General features: G+C 35.1%; 1 protein-coding gene across 1 annotated transcript; it reads right to left on the bottom strand.

The window, feature by feature from the left end:
* Window positions 1–7,292: 7,292 nt before the first annotated feature.
* OTUD6B (OTU deubiquitinase 6B) lies at window positions 7,293–25,027 on the bottom strand. Its single transcript, XM_016147814.2, has 7 exons — window positions 24,847–25,027; window positions 24,073–24,224; window positions 21,829–21,909; window positions 15,984–16,296; window positions 15,170–15,231; window positions 10,464–10,570; window positions 7,293–9,727 (listed from the first exon to the last, which is right to left on the bottom strand). The coding sequence occupies exons 1-7, from the start codon at window positions 24,926–24,928 to the stop codon at window positions 9,643–9,645; spliced, it is 882 nt and encodes a 293-aa protein (XP_016003300.1). The 5' UTR covers window positions 24,929–25,027; the 3' UTR covers window positions 7,293–9,642.
* Between the last annotated feature and the right edge of the window lie 1,266 nt (window positions 25,028–26,293).

Genomic DNA, 26,293 nt, shown 5'->3' with positions numbered 1-26,293 from the left:
TATATCAAAATATAATCAAATCTAAGAGTTCATGATGGTATTTTAAAAAAATAAAAGAAAGTCATTGATTACATTGGGACTTGCTAGGAAACCAACTCATAAGTCTGAAAATTAAAAAAGGAAAAAATGAAGCATTTATGCTGCTTTTCTAGTACATGATGAATTTTAATATAACTTAATAGTTTAAAGTTTTTATTCACAGAAAGATTGAAGCTAATAAATGAGGAAGAAAAATAGATTTAGAAAAAAAACATTATTTTTGCAAATTTTAATGAAATAATGAATCTATGAAAAGATAATTGGGTGTTAAAAGTAGTTGAGAGGTTAATGACAAATTTATAAGTAAGAAATCAGGCTAATAATGCACTAACCAATTTTAGCAGCATTTAAATTGAGATAATCACATGTTATAAGTCTCATAGTATGATGCAATGAAAAGTACCTATGAAATATTTTTGTATAAATACTGAATCTGAATCTAATCATTCTAGATTTAACTACCATTTACAGAAAGTACAAGGACTAGAGAACAAGCTAAATTCATATCAAGGAAGCAGGAGGCCAAATTTAGAACATAGGGTATTCTACAGCAAATGGTACAGGTTTATGTAACAAATTAATGGCATTAATAAAAACAAGGGGAAACTTATGAAATAAATGAGACCTATGAGAAATAATAGCCAAATGCAGCGTATGGACGTTGTTTGAATCCTTATTTAAATAAAAATATTATAGAGTTAATTGGGGAAATTTGATCATGGGCAAGGTATTAGATGATAGAAATTGCTAATTATATGTGGTAATGGCATGATGATAGTGTTTTTTAAAAATGTACTTAACATTTAGAAATACATCTAAAATTTTCAAGTGAAATTTCATAATGTCTTTAATTTTTTAAAAATAATCATGGGGGAAAGTGGACAGAAGAAATGGATCAAACAAGATTGACCAAACACTGATAATTATTGATACTCAGTAATGGGTCACAGAGATTCAGTATATTATTCTCATTATTTTCTTATATATATTTGAAATTATCCAAATAAAAGATTAAGACAAAGACAAAAAGGGGGAGAAGCTAAAACCAGTGACATTTGATTACTATTAGAACCTCATTTGGGCAATGGAGGCATTTGGGTTACATACACATACACACACACATACATACATGGATAATCTCACATTTGGATTGCTGATTTCCAAAAACTTGGAATACTATAAAATATATTCTGTATCAACTATATTCAGAACACAAATCTAACCCTCTTTGTAATTAAAAAATTATTTTATTCATTTATTCAACAAATATTTAGGAGCACCTACTATCTGCTCAACACTGTACCAGGCACTGGGGATAGAGAAATGAATTTTTAAAAAAGACAAACATCCTTCTCATTGAAATTACATTCTAGTTGGGGGAGAAAAACAATAAAGATAAGTAAGTAAAACTTGTATGCTAGATGATATTAAATGCAAAAATAAATAAATAAAGCAGGCAAAAAAAAAAAAAAAATAAGGAGAATGGGAATAAGGAATTTGCAACTTTAGATAGGATGACCAGCGAAGGTCCTATTACAGAGAAGAGCTTTTCCAGTAAGAGGTTAAAGTAAGTGTCAAAGTCCTGAAAAAAATCATTAAATTTATGAAGGGTATTAAAACAAACATCAATATCATTGTAATGGTTTAAAAAAAAAGAGGTCATGATTAATAATGATTTGCAGTTGCTAGGATAAAATCGTTTTTCAGCTACTTAATCACTGTTCTTTGTCTTATCTCTTCCAATCCTAACTTCTTTATGCTGATATTTTAGTTTCTTAAGAACAATCATGCTGTTACTATCTAAACAAAGTGACCACAAGGCTTTGCCTTTAAAAAAAATCTCATGGACACTTACCTCCTCTAAAATAACTCTGTGTAACCAGTACCCCAACTGACACTATTCAAACACTGGTAATCATTAGTTTTATATGAGTAAACAGGCCCATACAATCTGATACTGCTTTCTATTAATTTGCTTAACCTAGAAAATCTGGTAAACATTCTTGATTCCTTTCTTACTTTCAATGTGTAATCAGTCTCATCAATACCACCTGTTCCACTTATTGATTGCTGGGTAAACATTGTAAAACTTGGTGGCTTAAAATATTTATTTTATTCACAAGTCTACGATTTGGGCAATGCTCAGTGGCAATAGCTTGTCAATGTTCCCCTTGGCAACAGCTGGGCTGGCTCAGGGGTCGGGCAGAAATTATCTAAAGGCTCATTCACTCACATCTGGTGGTAGTTGCTGGTTATTGACTGGGGCCTTAAGGCAGTCAACGACAACACCTACATGTAGCCTCTTCAATGTAGCTTGAGCTTCCTCCCAACATGGTGTCTTGGTTCAAAGGGTTAGCATCTCAAGAGCAAAAGCAGAGCGGAAGCTATATCACTTTCATGACCTGCTTCAGAAGTCATGCAACATCACTTATGCCACATTCTACTAGAAGCAAGTTACTGAGTCCAGCCCATGTTCAAAGGAAGAGGAATTAGACCCCACTTCTTGATGCTAAGTGGACATGTCTTAAAACCCACTGAAGTTCACCCTCTGGCCATGAATCGTTTACATTCCTCCAACATACTTTCTCCCAAGAGTGCCCCCTCCCCCAAAGTTTCATCTATTTAGAGCATCAAATCCTAAGATCTTGTCCTCTAAATCAGGTACAAAGGTGAATGGAGCTCCTCAGGAACAGTTCCTTGAGTCAACTCAAGTACAGTTCATCTTGATCTGAAATCTATGAACTAAAGAGACAATCACCTAGAATTTAACATGTAAAACATAGAACGCAATAGACAGTACCATCCAAATGAAAAAGAGGCACAAAGCAGCCCACTAGTTCATAGCAATTCTGGAACTCAAGTAGGTACATGTTGTCAGTACATGTACCTAATTTAACCTTGATTAGTGTTCATTCCTATTGTCTAGGACTGGCTCTCGGTTCCCCTCTCTGGGCTCTTGAATTACTTTTCTTTTCCATAACACATACAGCTCTAATCTCCTTTCTATCTCCAAAGATTTGCCTATTCTAGACAGTTTATATAGATATGATACAATATGTGGTCTTTTGTGATTATCTTTCACTTTCGTAATGCTTTCAAGGTTCATCCATGTTATAGTATGTACAAATGTCATTCCTTTTTATAGCCTTAAATTGTATGGTTATACTGTTTTATTTATCCATTTATCAGTTGATGGACATTTTAATTGTTTCTACTTTTCAGCTATTACAAATAATGTTATGAACATCTGTGTACAATTTTCTTGAGTATATACCTAAGGAAGAATTGCTGGGTCACATGGAGGAGCTACTAGACTCTCCTACAGTGGCTGTATCAGTTTACATTCCTAACAACAGTATATGAGGGCTCATCTTTCCATTTTATACAGTCACTTTTAACCCAAAACTGATGTAATCCCTTTACAAATTTTCTAAGTTTATTTTCAAACAATTTATAATTTCTTCCATCAGACAAAGCCACACCCAAAGTTTCTTTTCATATCCTTATTTTGGGTTCCCATGTGAAACCACTGTGGGACAAGACTTAAGAATTTTAGAGGTCTCTCATCTGTTGATTAGAAAATATCTGTAACCCTCCTGAGGTCTTAACAAAGGGCTTTGTTATGACCTTGGCTTCATCTTCAGACTTCATTTTCCTGACAGTTCCCTGATTTGGTGTCTGCCTGGAGCTCATTTATTCATTTTAGCATCATTTATTGTCTGGAGAGGCTAGAAGTGAGAAAGTTTTATTTTTCAAGCCCAAAGTTTGTGGCTCATTTATATTTAACAATTCTTACCCTTGCATTTCTCTTTTACTATAGGCAGCTAGAAGAATTGACACCACATAAGCACTGGCTAGAAATCTTATCTAGATCATCCGGTAAATGAGATATGCTTTTTACTTTCCAAGTTAATACTGCTGGCATCATTGCTAAACTCTGCTATTAACAGGAGTCACCTTCCTTCCAGTTCTAATAACATTTTACTCACATTCCTTTAAACCTTCACAAAGGGCCTCCTGGAGTGACATCAGGCTCCTGCTAAAACAGTCTCTTCAAGGTCCTTCTAATGTACACCCAAGGCCCAGTCCCCAAAACCCTGTTATATGGCTTAAATATTTTGTTCTAGCAACAAATTATGTATCAGGGTTCAATCAGAGAAAAAGACCAACTAGGAATCACATATACTTTGATCACAAGTAGCTGTCGGAACTGGTTGAGTTATCTGTGGTGCTGCTTATCTGTCTGCCTAGGATTCAGAGACACTGAAAAAGATCTGGCAGAAGTGGGATAAGCTGTAGGCTCAACTGTTAACTGATCTGAAACTATGCTAGAAAGGGGATTCTGAAATACTGTCTGAGCTTAGCTAAATCCTATGCAATCCTCATCACCACCCTTGACACCTACTTCTCTTTCCACTGCTACTATCATAGCCCAAAGTCTCATCATCTCTACCCGTACGACTGCCTGCTTCAATTATATGTCTGCCTCTGCCATTACATAGTCACTATCGCCAGTCATCTTCCAACAAATCTATAACTCTAAATAAAATCTTTTGATAGCCTTTCATTGCTTAAAGGTTAAAATCCCAATTATTGAGCTGGGACTCAAAACTGATTGTGTCTAGCCCCGGCTTCATCACGTCATTTTCTGTCACAAACCCTGTATTCTACCTTTAGGAGATCACATGCTATTCCACAGCTTTAAGTATATTTATTCCTTTGCTTACGCTGTTTATTTTGCCTATATAACTTTTCCACCTGCCTAACGACCTAATTGTTCCTAATCCTTTGAAGAATCTCCTCAAATATTTCCTCTAACATTTTCTTTGAACTGTGACCTTCTCTCCAAGCAAAATTGCTTCCATATCTATGTTTAAAGAGGATTTTATACAAACTCCTGTTTAGCATTTAATACTTTGTATTATTGTTCTTTTCACATTTCTCCCTTGCTACACATTTGAACTGCAATCTACAGCATGCTTGGCATTTAGTTAATAACATTTATTAAATTGACAATTTAAGCTTTGGTGTCGTATGAAAGAGTGCCTTACATAAACCCCATCATGAGTATAAATTAAGTCATACAACTATAGAAAAAAAGAAATGTAAGGTTGAGTTGAAAACATTGAGTGACTATTTGTTAAGAACTGTCCAAGATGCCTAGTATACAAATATAAATAGGTCATGGTCATTACCCTCAAGGAGCTTAGAATCTAGAGGGCAGTTAGAAATGTAAACAAGTCATTCATTCATCAAATAGTTATTTTTTTTCCAGTTTTACTGAAATTTAAGTGACATATATAAAATTATATTAGTTTAAGGTATACAAAATAATGATGTGATATATAAGTTGTAAAATGATTATCACAATAAAATAGTTATTAAGTTGCCATTACATGCTGGTCATCATTATAGCACTAACGCACTGGAGACATAATAATGAAGAGATAGATTAGGTCACTCCTTTCAAAAAGCCAACATTTCAACGCAATAAATGCTTATCTATGTAAGTACACAAAATGGCAAAGAATCTGATTTGTTGGTTCAAGGAAGATTTCCTGCTGTTGACTGCTAGTCATAATGAGTTAAAAAGAATTAAGCAGTTGACAAAATGTGAGGGGAAAGCATTTAATAAAAGAAATATGAAAAAAAATTGTTTACAGGCATTAAATTCATTAGGCCATGGGAATATAAATAATTCTAGTGCATAAGTTTAAAATGTGACGGATGTTGATGCTAAAGAGGTACATAGGACTAGTCACGAAGGACCTTCTTTAAACACCTTCCATAAGGATACTGTACTTCATCCTATGGGGCCAGGGAGCCATTGCATAGGTTAGGAAGACAGTAGTCAGATTTGCATTTTTGGCAGCTCTTTAGCAGCATGAAGGGAGGGAGAGAGAGTTTAAGGGAGTAAGACAGGAGGCAAGAACAAGGCTTCTAGGTGAGGAAAAAAAAGCGGGAGATAGAAAATGATAGGATATAAAGTAGGTAAGACTGTGACTAGAACTTGACCTCATAAGTATATTATATGGGCTTAACCGCAACTTAAGCTATAAAGAAGACACATGAAGAGAAATACAGAAAAAGAGATAAGGTTTACTGCTTTAAATTTATTAATGTTGACCTGTTTCTTAAATGCACTATGTAAGCCCTGCTGAAAGGTTTGCTGAGCTCACTGCCATGTGGATTAACCTTGTGGAATTCAGCATCTAGAGCATTCCCAGAAACCAGAATTCAATCTATTTGGCAGGAAAATTAAAAAAGCATTTGGCATAGAGTAAGGAAGATGGTCAGGGGTAAAAATGTGAAAGTCATAGGAAGAACCAGCAGAAATTTTCAGTAAGATAAGGACAGGTACTACTCTTAGAAGCAGTTTCATTGGAGTGGTGGTGGTTTACACTGTTGTTGGTTGAATATATACATGTATTTCAAAACCACATGGTTAAATGCATAGCTTCATATGCAAATGTTTTTCTTCAGCAATAATCAAAACAAGCTTTGTAAGTCTAGGAGCTTGCCAGGCTAGGTGTTACTTAAACTGAGGGCAGGATAGTAAGTTGGTAAAGCAGGTTGGGTGAAACATTCAACTCTGAAAGGTCTTAAATAATGGTGGGGTAAAGAACAAGATTGATTGCTTTACTAAAAACTTACTTTGAAAAATTAAAAACCCCATGAGTTCTATTTTTTCCACAAGATGGAGAGACTATTTTAAACAAGACTTAGAGAGAGAAGAATCTATGTATGTGAAAACATACTGGACAGGAAAAAGAAACACTATTTCATACTGTTTACTACAAAAAAAACAATCTGCTCCTTTAACTAGTTCAGGACAACCTGTTCAAGACAACATATTAACAAGGGTGTAGCAGTATAATTTGCACAATCTTCCTTGTTTCACATTCTTGTACACACATTTCTTCATTTTTTTCATTAACACCCACCAGTCTGAGAATATTCTAATTTACTTGCCCTAAATAAACCTTCATTATTCTAAAAGGTTCTAAATTTCAACCTGATTAGTAAAAGCCATGTCTTAAATGGCTATTATTTTATTATCTCCCTCTATCCTGTTTAGGGGATAATGCTATGCTCGTACATTTATTCCAGATCTTTTAAGTCCAAGAATATGTTATTGTATTAATTTCAATTATATGTGAAGACAAAATAAAGGCTGGATAAAATTCTAACAAAATGAGTTTCCTCTATTTCTATATTCTAAAATTATTAAAGAACAACAATTTGAACAAATGTTTACTTAATTCATTTTTATTCTTTTGGCAAACAGATATAAACAAAACTATTGCTCACTATAGTTATACACTCTTTTTTGCTTTATACAAGTTGTAAACATATTTAAGTAGATAAAATTCTTGGCTTAACACATATTCCAGAACTCTAACACTTTGTGAGTTAGGACTAAATAAAGCTTACAAAACTTCTAATAAACTGTCAACAGACAGTAAACTAAATTAGTGTATGTGCTTTTAAATTAGCATCGGCCATTTTTTAAAGACTTAAATTTTAGGTTACAGCTAAAATGATTTTTTTCTGAAGTTTTATGAAAGAATAGAAGTTAATCATACATATCCTGTTCATAACTATATTGGGTATTTAAAAATAAAAATAAAAAATAAACCTAGAATCAAGAAAACATTTGTTAGGGAAAACAATGGCTACCAATGGATTATTTTAGAATACTTTAAATATAGATGGACTTTATAATAACAGGATTCATGATCTTATTTTATTACTTCCTAATGTTTATCTTTTAAAGTAATAAATTACTTTAAAATAAAGCCAAGGTAGTTAGTGTTTTATAATTTCATTATTTTATAAATTTCAGACCCCCAGAAATTCAGATCATGGATTACAAAACAGGTGACTTTCAGAATATATTTTGTTTGACAGGCAGAATTGTTTTTAAACTCTTGAAATGCAGTACTCACTTGTTCTAGTTGACCAGTTTCCCACATTGTCACCTGCTAGGCATATGAGACTGACATCCCATTTTAAATACTATAAACTCCATATTTAATTGTAAAAATTAGCTGCATTAATGGAACTCAAATTAAAATGTCATAAACTTCATGCTCAAAGTTACTAGTTATTTCTAATTGGGGAAAAATATATCCAACAAAGAAAGTCTCATTTTCATAATACTTCCTTATATATAAATTATCCAACACATCTGTATATATAAGTACTATCTTCTTAGATGGAATATATGTACCCTGAAATCTGATTTAGATAAATCATTCATACCAAAAAGCATTGTATACTGATTTTACTATATAGTCTTGACTCCCAAAGAGTGGCTTTCACCTTTATCCATAATGTAATATAAAAAAATACTGAAAATACTTGAGTTAAGGAAAGGCGACATTAATAAGGCAAACAAAATAACAAAGGCTTCCTTTTAATCCTAGAAAATAAAACAGAGAAAGATCTAGTAAAACAAATTGGAAAAGAGAATTTGAAGGAAATTTAGCCTTGGTCCCTTTTACATTGCTACTCTTTCAAATCGTGCAAGTTAAAGGTTAAATGGGGCCACAAACTGTTTCTTAGTGGAAAATGGTGCAAGGAAAGCAAAGCGGCTGAGTGGTGATAAAAGAAAACACAACAAACCAAAAAATTGTTGTTATGAAGATAATCAAGAAATGATAGCACTAATTCCATTCTGAAGTTTAAGAAACAGCAAGTAGCAACAAGTGAATTAGACAGGAATCTGTTGGTTCTTTTTCAGTTACACACAAGTAAAAGGCTAAGCTGTAATTCTTTAGAGCAAGGGCCCCCAACTCCCAGGCCACGGACCTATACAGAGCTGCACAGCAGGAAGTAAGCAGTGGGTGAGGGAGTGAAGCTTCATCTGTTTTGAAGCTACTTCCCAGGACTAGCATCGCCACCTCAGTTCTACCTCAGATTATCAGGCATTAGATTCTCCTAGGCGCACCGGTCCCTGGTGCCAAAAGTTGAGGACCACTGATTTAGAGGTTTAAATCTGATAGGGAATACCCATTTACTTTCAAATTGTCTCATTTCTTAAAATATAACTGATTGCAATATGAAAAAATATTTTAAAATTCTTAACATTAAAGCAAGCTTCTCAGCTATACTTTGATGGGGTTATAAAAAGGTTCACAGCATTAATCCCATTGATACCAAGGTTACCGCAATCAAGTTCATTTATAAGTGTTAAATTCACTATCATGATGACCACATTATTGCAATGACAAAGAGATTGAGTCTTATTTCTTCAAGAAAAATTACACTGAAGTGGTTACTGAAAGCTTTTAGTAAAACATTTAAGATTTATTTCAACAGAATATTCAGGATCCTATATTAATAAAAATATCAGCAAATAGGGTTGCATCTTGGTCTATAAATGATCTCTACCAATGGACTTACATGTGTTTTTAAAATACCGCTTAGGGGACCATGGCTAAAGTTTATCTCTGAGACATTTTCTAAAAACCTGTTAGTAGCTTTGCCATAAAACGAATTTCAGGTAGTTGTGTTTTTCCAGTAACATTTAGAACAATTCAGCACTTGGTATGAATACTCATATTGGTACTAAAACATAATTGTGCAACTTTTTGCAAACTAGCTGCAATTTTCAGTAGCTCTGTTCACCAACCATGTAACAGAATTGTAATGTTCTCCTAAGCCATATGCATGTCTCATATATCTGAAATAAAAAAAGAAAAAGAAATGAGTTTTGATGAATGTTTATACATATTTATTAAGCATATAAAACCAAGTACTCTGAATGAATCGCTCCACAGTTAATAAACCACATAAATATACTTAAGTTTAACACCATGTGAAAGCGGTGGCAGTCAATAAGACCCACAACTTTGTCTGCTAAGTTTAAGTAAAACATAATCATTGGAGGAAAAAAAAGGATTGAAATGCTGACTACTCAATAAGCTGAAATTTTCACCTAAATCCAAGCCATTAATGACCACCTTAGTAGGGTTAGCTAATAAACACTGAAGCCAAGAGCAAACTCTCCATATTGTGTTTCAGAGATTTCTCAATCACATAATATACTTTTACAATATGTAGAAAAAAATCTCTAAGGAATAATCAGGCAACATAAATATATTTCAGCTTTTTCTCTTGTTGAAACTTTTCGCATTATTAATGTCAAAGTAGGAAATATGCAAATTAATTCTAAAACTTTGTAACCTTTAGAAATAATTTTATTCTTAACTCATACACAAAAATAAATCACTAGAGATTTAAATAAGTATCTAAATCACATATTTTAAAAATGCTTTCTAATTTTATAATTGCTGTTAACATAAAATAAGCATAATTCCACTGACAAGTTTTTTTTAATTAATCAACACAAACTAAAATTTTTAAATAATTTTGTCTTAATATGAAAAATATAACAGTAGACATTTCTAGGTACTTACACAAGTATTAATGGTTTTTTCTGATATTCTTCACCAACTACAATAGGAGGAGAATCTGCCTGGATTATCTCTATTGGTGTTTGTAAAATATGAGATAGGGCTCTGAGCTATAAGAAAGAAAATGTATTGTTAAAAAAAATAAAAATGTGAATCTTATTGAAATCATAAACTACTGAGGTACTCATGAATAGGGCAATCAGTAAGGGCAGGGATCTGCTCTGTTCGTCGCTATACACCAAGAGCCTGGCATACGGAAGGCTTTTAATTCTTACATATTTGTTGAATTAAAAAATAAATGTTTATTAAATCAAATGCAGAAGTTTCAAGCTGTGGCTACACAATAGCTTCTTAGAAATATCAATGTCATAGTTAATAAAGTGAGGGGATGGGTAGACAGAGTTCATTGGTCTACTTTTGAATATAATTTAAAATTTCCATAATAAAAAGTTTTTAGTAAATCATTGTTGAAGCAGCAGACCAAATCAATTACAATTTTGAAGGGAGTAAGGAAAGAGAATGAGCAGGGCAAATTGGTTATTTTTTTTTTTTAAAGCTTTTCCGATGATTCTAAAGGCCCACCTAAAGTCAAGCACAAGGAGATAAAACGACCTGCAACTGAACGGAGAAAGTTCATAATCACTTAACAGTCTTCAATCATAGTGCCCTGATCTATATATTTGCTCCATTAGAAGATCATTCTGTCTAAAACATGGAAGTTTTAGGAAGTTTTAAACAAAAGTATGAAATGACTCCAGGAATATGAAAAAAAAGGTTCTATGCTTCATGGTGGCAAATTTAATCCCATACTCTATTTCATAACAATGCCCCTTTGAGAATGAGGAAAAAGAAAAAGTGTAGATGATAGAGGCTCTGTTCATCCCTCTGGTGACTGAATCAAAGCTGTGGCAGAAACAAGGAGCAAACAGCAAGGAAAACAGCCTGGAATCTAGATAAATAAGCCATACAACTAGGGAGAGAACTAAGAAATCACCCTGCAATGGCAGAAGGTAGGACTACGACGAGGCGAGGACGATGGGCTGCCGAGTCCAGAGCTGCTGAGTAGGACAGAGGCAATGGTGGCTGGCAGCTACAGCCGCCTCTTAAAGGGGACGTGCCTACGAGTGATAGACCTGCTCGCTCTGAGCACCAGCACTGGTTTGGCTACACAGGTGGCACCAGGGACTTACAGGGGGAATACTGAAGTGTTGGAGTGAGGGCTAAGGGGAGACTCGCTCTGTGTTTCGGTGGTATCCATTATTCCTCTGTTGAACGATCCCCTCTCTCAGTGCGTGGACCCAGCACCACCATACTCAGATGTCATCAAACTGGATAACAGAGGTTACTCCATCCAGAGGATTCCCTGAAGCTTCCCCCAACTCATGGTCCCACTCAAGCCACATCCAGGTGTGTCCTCGCTTAGTCAGGTGCCCCTTGCTGAACAGGGCCAAGCCACACTGATGGCAGCTGGCCTCGGTTTCTGGTGTGGCCTTTTGCGGCAAATATAAACACAGCATCTGTGGATTGTTTGCTGAATCTTAACAGGTGGCCCAAGAGGGACACAACCAGAAGCTAAGTTTGGCCTGCATCTGAACTCCTGCTCTAATGAGACTGGGAGACCTAGGAGCTTTGCTTAGTACATAGAAACAAACACAGAAAGGCAGCCAAAATGGGAAGACAAAGAAGCAGAAACCATATGAGAGAACAGAACAGAGATCCAGAAATAACGAAGTCAGGCAATTGAAAAGATTCAGAGTCCAAAACACTGGTTATAAAGATGTTCAATGAATGCACGGAAAATGTAGATGAATTCAGTGAGAATTTCAACAAGAGATAAAAAATATAAAAATGGAAATTATAAAAGGGAAGCAGTCAACAATGAAGAACAAATTATCTGAGATGAGAAGTATACTAAATGGAATAAACAGTGAATAAAGAAGAGGTTCAAATGTCTTATATAGAAGATGGGAAAGCCAAGCACATTCAATCAAAATGGGAAGAAAAAAGACTATAATAATAATTTAAGGAGCCTATGGGACACTATGAAATGTAAAATATCTCTGTCGCAGGGATACTGAAAAAAAAAAAAAAAAAAGACCTTGAAGAGCTATTTGAAGAAATAATGATGGAAAACTTCCTTAACCTGGTGAAGAAAATATATATTAAACCCTAGGAAGATAGAGAGTCCCAAAAACCAGGGACCCAAAGAGGCCCACACCAAGACATATCATAATTGAAATGCCAAAGGTTAAATACAAAGAAAGAAGATTAAAAGCAGAGAGAGAAAAACAGATAATTACTTATAAGGGAACACCCATAAAACTGGCAGTGGATTTCTCAAAAGAAAACATGCAGGATAGAAGGGCTTGGAACAAAATATTCGATGTGATGAAAATCCATGATCTACAACCAAGAATTATTTATCCAGCAAAGCTATCATTTAGAGTTGAGGGACAGATAAAGAGCTTCTCAGACAAAAATAAGCTAAAAGAATTTATCAACACCAAACCAGTATTATAGGAAATGTTGGAGGAACTTCTTAAAGAAGAAAAAACGTGTATCAAAAACATGAATAAAGAACAGTAATAATTACATTCCTATCAACAAGTGCCTCAAATGGAAAAGAATTAAGTGCTCCAACCAAAAGATAGAGTGGCTGAATGGATTAGAAAACAAGACCACTACATATGCTGCCTACAAGAGACTCACTTCAGATTAAAAGACACACACAGACTAAAAGGAAGGGGATGGAAAAAGACATTGCCTTGATGGACCTAGAGGGTATTGCCCTGAATGACATTGGTCGGATAGAGAAATACAAATATTACATGATTTCACAGACATGTAGAATCTAAAGAACAAAATCAACAACAACAAGAGCGGAAGTAAACTTATAGATATAGAGAATATTTTGAGGGCTACTAGATGGGAGGGGTATTGGGGAGGAAGAAAAATAAAGGATTAAGAGGTACAAATGAATAGTTGCAGAATAGAATAGAAATGTAGAGTGTAGCATGGGGAAGATAAGGTTAATAATGTTTTAATAAATATGTAAGGGGAAAGAGGGGTAATAGATTTAGTGGGGTGATCATTGCAAATTATGTGAATCTCTGATCACTATGCTATATAACTGAAATGGGTATATTACTGCATGCCAACTATAATTAAAAAAAAAAAAAACTCATGGAATTGTAAAATATACTATAATCAACTAATTGTCTAGTTCAATAAAGACAGGGGGGAAAAAAATACCAAAAGAAAAAAAAAAGTTCCTTTGAGACAGTTTTTCCTCATACCTAAAATACTATTTTTTTAAAAGCTAGCTCAGAATGGAGGGTGTAAAGCAAGCTCTGAAAATCTTAAAATCCTTCTGTTTTCAGAAACCATACAAAGATTTTCTCTTTAATAATTTAAATTTACCCTGTTGTGAAAATAGCGATTCTTAATTCAAATGAATTCAGAGATGAACAACTTATAAGAAATGTCCTTCGAAGAATTTTTAAAAGTTTTTTTCAATTTAGAAAGAGTCACTTAGGTCTCTAATACTCATATTAACTTGTGATCCTTGTAAGAAAAGTCAAACATCTGTAATTAATTACTCCTAATGTAGTCACAATGATACTATAAAAACTTCTTGAGTTCCAGAGACCCAGGAGAGGAACACAAAACAAAAGGACACAGTTCCTTCTGACGGCTCAGAAGAGGTACAAATACAGCACTGCTCAGAAAAAAGATTTTGAAGAAACATTTATGTCATACCTTCAAACAATATAGTTCTTAAAGGAAAAAGCCAGAGCTACAAACTATTCAAAAACAATTAATCACTATATTAATAACACTGCTAGATTCATCCATCTGGCACTTTAGCATACAAACTTCTATGCATATAGTTCCTGCCTCAGTGTCCACAAATGACCTACTGAGTACATATAGGTTTTTTATTATTCCCATTCAATAATTAGGAAACTCAAGCTCGGAAGATTGACTAACTCCCTCATGATCACAAAACTGAGAAGTGGAAGGAAAAGCCAAAACCCAAACCCAAGACTTTTCCTCTTATCTCCTAACTTTCTAATCGCCCAGGATGCCTCATTACACTTGGACTCATTACACTTAGAGACAAAAAAATTCTAATTAACTCTCTACAAGTGACTAAACATTGTTTTGTTACATGTGAATTTTAATTCATCAATACTGCTTTCAATTCAGTCATTACCAACTCGGAATTCATGACACAAATGTAATACATGTATGTGGTAGGATTTGACCTGTAATAGCACATAAAAATATTGTCTTCTATGTCTGATGTAACGGATATGTTATTTTTCATCGGCCGAGCCACTAGAACAAATATTACAGTACTTTAAGTAAAATCTTAACTTTCATAAATTCAAAAAATCAAACACAGTGCCAATAAGCAGTATCACAACTGGAAACACACAAATGCAACACCACCTACATCAACCCACAGATCAAACACCTGGCTATTTAAAATGAAACGGTGCTTTACTTCCTGAAGGTACATACTAAAAGGCCTCAGAATGTTATCCCCCTACACTTCAATGCTTTGTCAATGTAGAACCAGCTAATATTTAAAGAAAGGGAATCTCCAAAGAGATATTAGGATCATCTGAAAAATGTAAAAACTACATATGGGATTTAGAAATAATTTAACAATCTACTATCATGATGAATAATTACAAACTCACCTCAAGCTGACCTCCCCATGCAGCTGTGTTTATAATATCATCACAGTACTTCCCAAACTCTTCTGTAGAAAATAAACAAAACTTAATAATTTTCATAAATCATGTAACAAGATCCTTTTCACAGCTTCCACAATTCCTGATGAAACTGTTCAGTATATGAACTTCCTCCTTCTCTACCTGTGCTTTCCAGAATTTAACCCACTCCAATTTTCTGCTGCCTTACCATCCAAGAGCAAAGCCAATACATTTCTGCTTCCTTCCCCCAGCCTGAGGCCCAAAAACCTTAAGTATATAACAGTCCTACTTCTCCCTCTTCATCCCAAGCAATCATTACCCACCCCAAAATTGCCACCTTATTCACTATCTTGACATGTACTTTAAAGCCTAAATCTGCATGCGAAAGAATACACCAAAAGAATAAAAATATAACTACTACAAAATCAAGTTCACTGTAAAACTGTAAGAAATATGAAAAAAAGAATCAGGGTAAAAGTACAAATGAGTTGAAACTCCTTTCCCAGAGCTAGCATCAAATAGTGCCTCAAACGTGTCATTTTGGAAGCTGTAAACTTATTTGCATCAGTATCTTATAGAACACAATTAACATATTTTAAGTACAAAATGGTTAAGTACTTAAAAGATCTTGTAAAATATACTAATATCTGTTAAAATTATAGGAAATAAATCTGCCTAAATTTTGAGATATTTTTCCCCATAAGAACTACATGAGTTTTTCTTATTCTCAGTCCCAGGGAGCACTCTATTTAACAATAACAACCACAACAACAAGATGTAGTAAAGACAAATAAATTACCTGGAGTATATGGCTCTCCTGTATTAGGGTTTGTTAAAAATGGCAGAAAGTCTTCCACGTGGCTTTGCATATAGTCAGCAGCTTGACTTCTTAAGGCAGCCACAGTCAGAGGGCAGTCCTGTTCTTGCAGTTGATCTTCGATGGCTCTATACATACAGTGGCCATCAGATGGAATCTGTTTGATTTCCAACTGTCTAGCTGCCAATATTTGAGCAAGTTTTTCACTTTCTACGTGTCTAGCTCCAGATAAGTTCTCAATTTCAGCTTCAGCTATCCTTTCTTTCCGCTCCTTTTCTAATGCAGCTTTTTTGTCCTAAGGAGAGAATGTAGAAAAGTTAGTTCATAATAATTAGGGCAAATTTACATTTCAGGAGACAGACATAAGATTCTCAAAAGATTTTTACCATTTTTCTCCCTTCTACCACAAGCAATATAGTATTGATGATCTCATAACTTATAGAATCTTCTGTCCTGCGAACTCCTTTAAGGGCAAACTATCTTTCTCTGTACCCAGTACCTAGCTCTGTACCTAGACAAAAGCTCTCAAATTTTCTTTGAAAAATTTAAAAACTTTTAAAAACTACATGCCAGGTTTCTAAAACTTTACTTACTGATTTCAGTGCATTGTCTTAAGACTGGCCTGTTCTTGGCCTTAAAGCACATCATTATCATATCTTTATTTAAGTCAAGGCTAATGCACTCCACCAGTGAGGTATTAACATGCTAAAGTCTTTAGAAAAATACAGGAACTCTCCAAGCTTTAAAAAAAAAAAAAAAATGTGCATATAAACACGAACATACACGTTTTATTAAAGTAACAGGAAAATATTCTTCTTAAAACATTAAAATATTACGGACAGACTCAAGTTCCCCTTAAGGACCACTGCTAATCCCAGTACCTACTCTAGGCATCTGTTGTATATCCTTCTAAATTTTTTCCTATGCATTTTAATAAATACAAATGTACTCATTGAAAATGTATAAAAAGAAAACTTTTAAACAAATATGGTATACATTACATTCTGCACCTTTCCTTACTCAAATGTCATAAGAAATCTTCCCATAAAGCATATACAAGGATGGGATTAGGGGGAGGTCAGTAAAAGATTTGTGACATAAAGGATGAATAGAATATAGAATGAGAAGGTTGGGGAAGAAGAAAAAAAGTTCTTGACAGTTGGACTAGCAAGAATCAAAAGCCAGAAGCACTATGTTTCATAGATAAACATAGTTCATATGGCTATAGTACCAAGGAAAAGTATCAAGACATGAAGTTGGGGCAAAAAAGGTATATAAAACCAGTCCCCCACTAGCAGTGGTTCAACTAAAAATTCTTCAACTTTACTCTAGTATGAAAGCACATACATTTAGTTGAAACCTTACTTTGAATTTTGATCTTTTCTGAGGCTAGCGATCTGCAGTAGGATGCTCCCTCGTGATGCTGGGCAGTGACAGCCAGCTGAAGCTCCCAGTTAACCATGATCACAAGGATAAACAACTGATACTCTACAGTGTATTTGTTGTGCTGGATGATTCTGCCCAACTGTAGGCAAATGTAAAGCATCTTGAGCATGTTTCAGGTAGGTTAGGGTAAGCTAGGGTAAGCTATGATGCATGTAAGTTAGGTGTGTTAAATATGTTTTCAATTTAAATGATATGTACAACCTACGATGGGTTTATCAGGATTTAACACCATCATAAGTTGAGGAGTATCTGTAGTTAATATACACTAAGTCTACACATACATTGTTTAAAAAAAAAAAACACTAGGACATACACAATGTATTTATAGTACTTTTCTCTGGATGATAGGATTACAAAGTAAGTTTTATTTGGTTGTGTGTGTGCATTGCACTTTTCTGCATCTTTCTAATTCTCCACTATATGTTTTACTTGTATACTTAGGAAATGCTTTCCAATTGAAGAGAATAAAAATAATTAAACTAAACTCTACGAATCTTGATATTGGTAGCAAATTACAGGGTAAACTTAGAAAAAGGTAAAGATTTTCATGTCTCTAACTTCTCCTTTGGGCAGAAGAAGCAAAGGGAAAGGCAAATTTCAATTTAACTTAATGTCACATATTGTACTATATGCCTTAAGTGTCCCGCTAGATGAACCTAAAGTGACCTCTAAGTTACCTGAATCAAAAACTATTACCTCCCTAATAAAACATAAGCCTATTTGTTTCTTTTTCTCCCAATTAAATTTTTCTCCCATGAACAAATTTATCTTGCTGCATACCTAAAATTGTGGACCACAGCAACATAAAATCTTAATATACAAGATGGCACTATTACTTTATAAAAGACTACAATACATTTTCAGAGGAGTGAGATAAGAAGCACCTTAGGTATCACCTAGTCCAAAACCTCTCATCTTCCTTTTCTGAGGAGACTGCACACATAAAAACTTCCAAAGCCCATACAGCAGGTAGAGCAGGGAAAACAAGAGCTCCTTCTATCCAGGTACCTGAGTCAGAATAAAAACTGGAGCAGATAAAAGCTAGACTTATGATGTCATGTACTATTTACTGGCAGAGTGGAACTTTACTAACTGCAAAACTGTTCATTGTGAAAACTCTAAAATACTAATCCAATCATTTCATTTTGTTCTCCCTATGCTCCGCTTCAATATTACAAAGCATTGTATTTCATTTCTAAGGCGACAGGTAGGGTATGCAAAGTACTGCAGACACAGTTCTATGGAAAGTAACCCCACAGCATGATCTAATCATAAATTCCTAACTGGGCAGGTCATGGTGAATAGTTATGCCCCAGGCATAAAACTGCTTTGGAAAAAGATTTATCTTTGTCTTAAGGAAGCCCTGTCCGTTGTTTCTTTTCATCTAGGTTAACACACCGTGAAAAGTCCCCTTTCAGACCCCTCTGGCTAAAGCAGAGACCACCTTCACAAGGCCATATAATCTTAATTGTAATCCAGTCCACTGCCTAGCTTTCTCCCACCTTCCTGTAATCTTCCTTATGTCCCCTCCTTAATCTTAAATACTTAACAGACACTGCTAATTTATTCTCCAAAGCACTTGAGACCTTACTCCCTGGCATGTCCTCAGTTTAGTGCAAATAAACTCTTATAAAAATTCTCCACAAATTTAGAAGTTTCTCATGTCAACAGTATAGTATAGTTTCTTAATGGCACTAGGCATTTTGGTTTCTACAACCCTAGTACTTACTGGAGATAGAAATATCATCAGCGAAGTCTAAAGATGAAACATACAAAAGATGAAAATATTATGTAGAATCATGATGTAGTAATGTGGTGGCTGAAAAATTGACTCTTACTGGAAATTACTGTCTGACTATCGCTATGGGCACATAGGCCTTTGATTATAGGAATATAACATTCTAAACAAGCTTTCTGCTTCTGTAACCCTGCTTACGCACCTGACGAGTTGACAGATAGTGAATAGAAGAAAGATAGCTCTTTGTGTTTAGACAGAATGAAGAATGGGATTTTGAGCTTAAAAACCCTGTACCTCTACATTTCGGGGCTACTTAATTTGGGGTCTGCGTACCCCTGGCAGATCTAGCTGGCTTAATAAAGAGTGTTTCCTATAACTCACTGAGTTCTGGTGGTCCATGTGTCTTTTGGGGGCTGGCGGCCACAACAGTAATACAGCAAAAACAACTCTAAAGAGGAACCTTAAGAATTGAGTACTAGTCCTGGATTTGTATCAAACTTTCAGCGTGCCATTGAAACGATCTGGGCCTCAAGTATTCTCATTTGTAGAATAAAGAAACTGAACTAGATCTCATTGTAGCTTTCAAATTTCATATTTTTGGAACCCAGTTCTTCTAAGTTCTACTTTGAACTCTTTCCACCATACTCAATTGAAGCACTCAAGTTCTTTGAATCAAATAAATACTTCCTAGATTAAAAATAAGAAATGCACTCTACAACATTCCAGTAACAAATCCTCATAAAGTTTTGTCATGTTTTTCTACCAGAGTTGCTCTCTCTCCCAAAGATAAACACCATTTACTGGTTTTTCAATCCTTGGTGCCTTTGGCCAAAAAAGAAAAAAAAAAAAAAAAGAAAAAAAGAGGATTCAAAATAAGTCTAATAACCAATTATCCACCCTGTTTTCAGGTTCCATTTTCTTACGTATTATAAGCTTTTAGTATTTTCTGTTCCCGAATCCTACTGATATAAGAAAACAAAAGAAACTTGGGGCATTAGTTCTAGGATATTTTTTTCTCTGCCAAGTGTTAAAAGCTGCTGACTATGAATGATAAGATCTTTAAGAGTATAGCCAAAATAGGGTATGCAGTATTTTAGGAGAAAAATTACAAAATGTTTAAGATAAGGAAATTTAATTTGCTTTTGTTTGTCTTGTTCCCAAAGGGTCCAGGTGGGGATGAACCAGTTTTGATAAAGACAGGAAAAAGTTGTATCCTTATGTTTCCCAGAATTAAATAGGATACTCTAAGATGTATCAATTACTTAAGTAAAGGGAATTCCAACAATTTTGTTATGCTAATACCAAGTAAAGATTCTGTCCTTCATTTTAGGTCTATAGAAGCTAGATGACAATTACAACACTATTCCGAAAAGAATATATATCATAAGTAGGGAGTTGAACTAGGTAACTTTCAAGATACCATGAAATATAAATTTTAACAGTTGGATATATCTAAATTTCATGGTCCTATAAAATTCAATCACATTTACTCAATAAAAAAATTTTACCTAAGTATGAAAAATGTTTGACAATTTGAACTTAATCAACTTTCAAACAAAAAGTGTTGGCTTTAGGTTAAATTTTTTTTAAGAGGTATATACATTATAGAGTAGTTAATACGGTAAACAGTACTATCACTTGTTGACCCAGTAGTTCTCTAGGCATTGTATTAGAACTTTGGAAATAGTATGTTACTTAATACTCACAATAACTCTATGAAGTAGGTGTTATTTTCCCCATTTATACATGTGAAACCAAGGCTTACAAGGGTTAAGAATCTAACCCGAAGTCACAGTAAATGGGATTAAAACCCCATCTGACACCAAAGCCAATGCTCTCTTAACTTATATACTAAATTATAAGATTCAAAGCTAGCTTAAAAATAAGCATTTAAATCCTAGAAAACTTCAGGTGTTAGTAAAACAGTATTTGGGACTAAAAAGATTGCATTTAAAGTTTTTCAAAGTGAAAAGGCCTTACCTATTTAATGTCATTCCCATAATTTTGATATCACTAATTCCAATACATCAGATTCCTACAGTTCTTTGATAATGCAAAATTTCATTCCCATACTTTTGTCCATGATATTTCTCTTACTTCAAATATCCTATCTAAATAACTATTTTTCCTTAAAATTCCAATTCATTACGTAACACAAAGAATTTTTCCTTCTTTTATACAGCTATATACCTTGCTTAAATTTCTGGGTTCAAATCTTTGTTTCATCACTTACTACTACAGTTTTTAACCAAAGCTGTGCATCAGAATCTCCTTGGCCCACACTCTGAAGACTCTGAATTATTAAGTCTGGGATAATATAGTTGTAAAAAATATTCTTTGCACAACTACTTCCTAGCCCCAACCCTTCTATGAGAACTACAAAATAAATATGCTTTTTATATTCCCTTGGCCTATTTTCTATAAAATGGGGTAAGAAATCCTACTTCACAGGATTAGTGTCAGGACTAAATGAGATTTCATATAATCTATAAGCCTATCCTAATATCTAGCACTTTGCGAGTGTTTCATAAATGTTACTTCAGAGCCTTTGACAGAAACGCCATCGTTTTTTCCCTACTCCTTTCCTATATAACACCTAAGATAGTACTGAGCACATAACACTAACTTAAATGACTTTCATACCCGTCTCTTTTGTGCTTTTGATATCCGAGGCAGCTGATTCTCAAGAATCAAGTTTGAAATGTTAACAGCAACAGAATCTATCTGAAAAAACAAAAAACATTAACTAGTTAATGTAAATACTTTTATTAATCAAAGTATTAGATTATTACATTATAGAAAATCATAAATATGTGCAATCCCACTTTTCAAATTTGAATAAGAGCACTAGATAAATATTAGATAGCACAGTTTGTCTCTTCTCTATTTATAAGGAAGAATTTGTCAGAGTCCCAAGAAGTTTCCTTACACCTCTTGAAAGATAATGCTCATCTCCCCTCATGCATTCCTTCCTTCTTATCAATCCTACACCTTTATGACCCAAATATTTTTGTTAAGTCCCAATTCATTCAGCACTACACCCTTCCCTTCTCTAAATGTGGCAGCACAGGTCTTCTCCATAATAATCACTGAGCACTGCTTCTTGACCCTAGTAACACATTTTGCTTTTTCTATTCCCCATCTACAAACTAATAACCATAGGTAGACTTAAGTTTGTAATTATCATTAAGATATTACAACCAATCTTAATCATTAAATAGGGGTTATACGTTTGCTGAAATAAAAAAGTTGCTAGACGTAACTATCAGAATTAGGAGCTAGTATTTTATTATTGCAAATATAAACTAGTGTTTAGTACGACACATACATAAAACATATCGAGGCCTCTGGCAACAATAACCAGTCAGCACTCTTCAAGGCTATGGCTCAAATGATCAAAATTATCAAAATCAGATTAAAATTTCAAAGAGTGGTCATTGATTTTAGTGAAATTAGTATTATATTTTTTGGAGAAATCTGTTACAATTTACAAACTGTCATATTGACAATAAGCAAGATACTGAGAAATATCTGAAACAAAAAAGAGAGCAATAACATAAGAATATAAGCAGTTTCAGAAGGAAAACAAGTTTATGAAAAAGATAATAGTTCAAAATAGAATGGGAGTTTGTATAGTACCAGTTCGGCAATATGTAGATTAAGAATCAAACATTTTTGTCCTTGGAAACCTAGGAAAGAAATCTCAAAATTGAAAGGCCAGAGAGAGCAAACAAAACCATCTCATCACTAATAAAAAATGAGGAGATAGTTAAGAATACCATGATTGTGACAACACCATCACCTGGAGCATCAAGCCTAGTAACTTAGAAATAAAATATGTGAAGGGTATGAAAGGCCAGAATCTGGATGACTGGCTAATAAAGTTAAAGAAAATAAAATTATGTTTAATATAACAATCATTATAAATTAGTACAGACAAGCTGTTTCCCTGTCAAAAGCGGACCAAAATTAACCAAATAAAATTTAATGTATGGTAGAAAAATTTGCATAGACATAAGAACTTTCTAACTACCAAAATGGAGTGAGGTTATGAAGTCTGATCCTTGCTATCCAAAACTCAAGCAATAAATTACCACACCATACAAAGTTATAACAGAATTCGATACTCACATCATGGAGTAAGACAGCTCTGCCTTTGACACTAGGTGCTATGAATTCAGGACAATGTTCTTAATCTTTCAAAGTCTGTTTCCCACTTGAAAAATGGGATTATTTACACTTATTTTTTATAGGTAATACCTCATAGTTACTATGAGAATTATAAATAATGCACTATTAAACATAGTGTTTGGCACACAATACACATTAGCTACAATTATAAAATAAGTTAAAATGATGAGTCATTATGTTCCAATTTACCCAAGAAACATCAGTAAGTTTTCATTCATTACAACTTGTTCTAAAAGCACTTTTATAACTTAAAAATGATTTCACATTTGTTGTTCTATTTGATTCTTACAAAATCTTTACTTAAACAGAAATATTTGTATCTTATTATGTGTGGAAAGTTTATGCTCAGTAAGTTTAAGTAACTTTATCCAGGTTACAATCATATTTAATGGCAATTCAGGGACTAAAAGGCTGTTCTCCCAACTTTCATTTGGTGAATCTTCCTCTAGATAAATTTTATCAATCCGTTCATCTTTTGGGAAGTAAATAGTTAAATAAGTATACTTTCTTTGCTGACCTCCCTTACAAAAACACATTACCATGTAAACCTGGTGCAAAGATAATGAAGGTGAGGCATGAACATGTTTGAGTAAGTTCTTTTCTCTCCAATTTTATGATTTTATATAGAAAACAGTTTAACAGTAGTGGGCAATTGCTTTCAAATGCCCTAGACAAGAGAAACATTACTTCACATACTTTACTCTCCTTAGAAGTCAGTTTCAAGTGCTCCAGTTCCTCTCTCTGTTTCTGTTCCATTTCTGCTTCCAACTTAGCAACATCATCAATGAGTTGCTTCCTCCTCTTTTTGTCATTCTTGGGAACAGCATTCTTCATACCTTGAATTTTGGCTGAAAAGCCACCAAAACCCCACAGGTTAAAGGAAAAACGAAATAAGGACAAGAAGGGGATGGTAAGAGGAGAGGGCATACAAAAATTATGTAATCAAGAGTAATTACATAACAATCAGACAATTACAGAGAAAAGCTGAGATGAAGCTGAGACTCGCCGGCCCCCCCACCCCCAAAAAACTTTATTAACATAACCGTGACTATGCTGTGGTAAGAGGGAAAAAAATGAAAATTTTATATCTCTCAAATATCCCTCAAATTGAGAGAAAGTATTTCAAAAAGCACCCATTAGAGACAAGTGTGGGTAAGTGGGGCAGGAATGGGAAAAGGAGACCGGGAAAGGAGGTGGAACGGTCTTGGTCCGCCACGGTGGCGTGGAGGCGTTCTCAAACAGCACTCGAGCCGCGGCGGCTCGGAGTTGGGGGACCGCGGTGCACCTGAGAAGAGGAAGCCACTAAAGTGTTTGGGGAATTAAGAGACCGCCGGGGAAAGGGAGGCGGAAGGGAAGAGGCCACTGGCTACTTTGGAGAAATCCAACACAGTGGAGATGAGAAGCCCCTCAAAATTCCCCGGCGTGCCACGCGCCCGTCCCTGGGCCCCGAGACTTCTGGGTTCCACTCACCTTGCAATTCCTTCTTCTCTTTGCGATGCCTTCTCACCAGCTGCTCCTCCTCATCAAGCCCCTCCGCCGAGAGCTCCTCCATGATCACCCAGCAGTCTAGATGGTACAATCCTGCACCTTCGGCCAGCAGGCACCTCCCACCCTCAACGTGACCCAGCCCCGCCTTCAAAGTGATACCGGATTTAAGTCCACACGTTGGAAGGAGGTGAAAAGCGAAAGAAATGCTGTGCGCATGCGCACTTCCCTGACCCCGCCCCTCTGGAAGGGAACGCAACTGGGGTTGATGGGCGGGAGCGGAAACCTAATGGGAAGGCGTCTAGTTTCCTGTATTTTGGCCAGCTGGAGTTTGCAGCGTGGTGGTTGATTGGCTGCCTGCTGGGCTGCTCGCCCTGATGTTAGGCACGCAGAGATGACATAGTGAGAACCATTTTGGAGGTTCGTGTTTTGTTTTATTGCTCTTTTAATCCCCACTTTTGGTCCCATTGCTAAAAAGAGCTAGTGAAAAGGTAAGGAATAAAAATCAAACATTTCAATAAAACCATTGATGATTTGCAATGGGATTCTTTGGGCTGAATCAAACAGTAGATAGTTGTTTATCGTTTTAAAGGTGTAAAAAATAATCTAAACAGAGGCACTTTAAAGTGGAGTTTGAGCTGCCATCCCAGGATAACTGCCCCGTAGGTCTTACTCCTCAAACCCTTGGAATATTAAAACTGGGCAAAATACCCTTTGGATTGGGCCTAAAGCAGCACTGTATCCCCAAACAATTGTTTGCAAAGATGACAAGAAAGAGATGGCTACCAGACAAATAATTAAACACATTCTTTGGAATTATCACACTATGTTAGCTAATCTGCACCTATAGAAATGCAATCCTTCTATTCATATAATTATACCTCTTTTCTTATAAATACTCCTTGCCTTTACCACCTGTGGACTCTGAGAAAAAGGATACCTTGTAATGATGCAGGATAGGGCAAATTCCCCATGGCGGGGGTGGGGGGGAGCCCTGGGACCAAGCCCTACACTGAGAGAAGAGGGTCCTTTGGCAGAGGGTGTAGACAGAATTTAATACACATGCCAAAGTTAGAGTCAAAATGAAATTTTAATTAAAAAAAGGGGTAACACTCCACAAACAGAGCAAAGAGTAAGAATAATGTAGGGAGGAGACAAGAGAATTAAAAATGTCAAGCCACAATCAGAGACTGCAGTATGCTGACCAGTCCTGCAGCCAGGCCAGGAGGACACCTTCAGAACAAAGGAAGATTTCTACTGGAATTGCTAACCACCCATCCCCCACACCTGTGAAGTGGAAACAGGCACCAAGAGTCATTCCCTATGGCTAAAACCGTGGGGAACCTATAGATTAAAGGCTGAGAACTGCCAGCAGGCCTTTTCACTCTGCATAGTCTTACCTTTTCACTCTACATACTCTTCCCCTTCCCCT

Source organism: Rousettus aegyptiacus, unplaced genomic scaffold, assembly GCF_014176215.1.
Source record: "Rousettus aegyptiacus isolate mRouAeg1 unplaced genomic scaffold, mRouAeg1.p scaffold_m13_p_15, whole genome shotgun sequence".
Lineage (NCBI taxonomy): Eukaryota > Metazoa > Chordata > Mammalia > Chiroptera > Pteropodidae > Rousettus > Rousettus aegyptiacus.
The sequence above is the reverse complement of the archived record's forward strand: the minus strand, read 5'-3'. Positions and strand labels throughout refer to the sequence as shown.

What these genes read in the sequence shown, in the direction of transcription:
- OTUD6B (XM_016147814.2), bottom strand. Translation starts at nt 24,928, where the DNA reads ATGGAGGAGCTCTCGGCGGAGGGGCTTGATGAGGAGGAGCAGCTGGTG. An exon ending in CATGGGGAGGTCAGCTTGAG is followed by an intron (nt 10,571 to 15,169) that starts GTGAGTTTGTAA and finishes TCTTTCTTATAG; the next exon opens with CTCAGAGCCCTATCTCATAT. An exon ending in AAAAAACCATTAATACTTGT is followed by an intron (nt 9,728 to 10,463) that starts GTAAGTACCTAG and finishes TTTTTATTTCAG; the next exon opens with ATATATGAGACATGCATATG.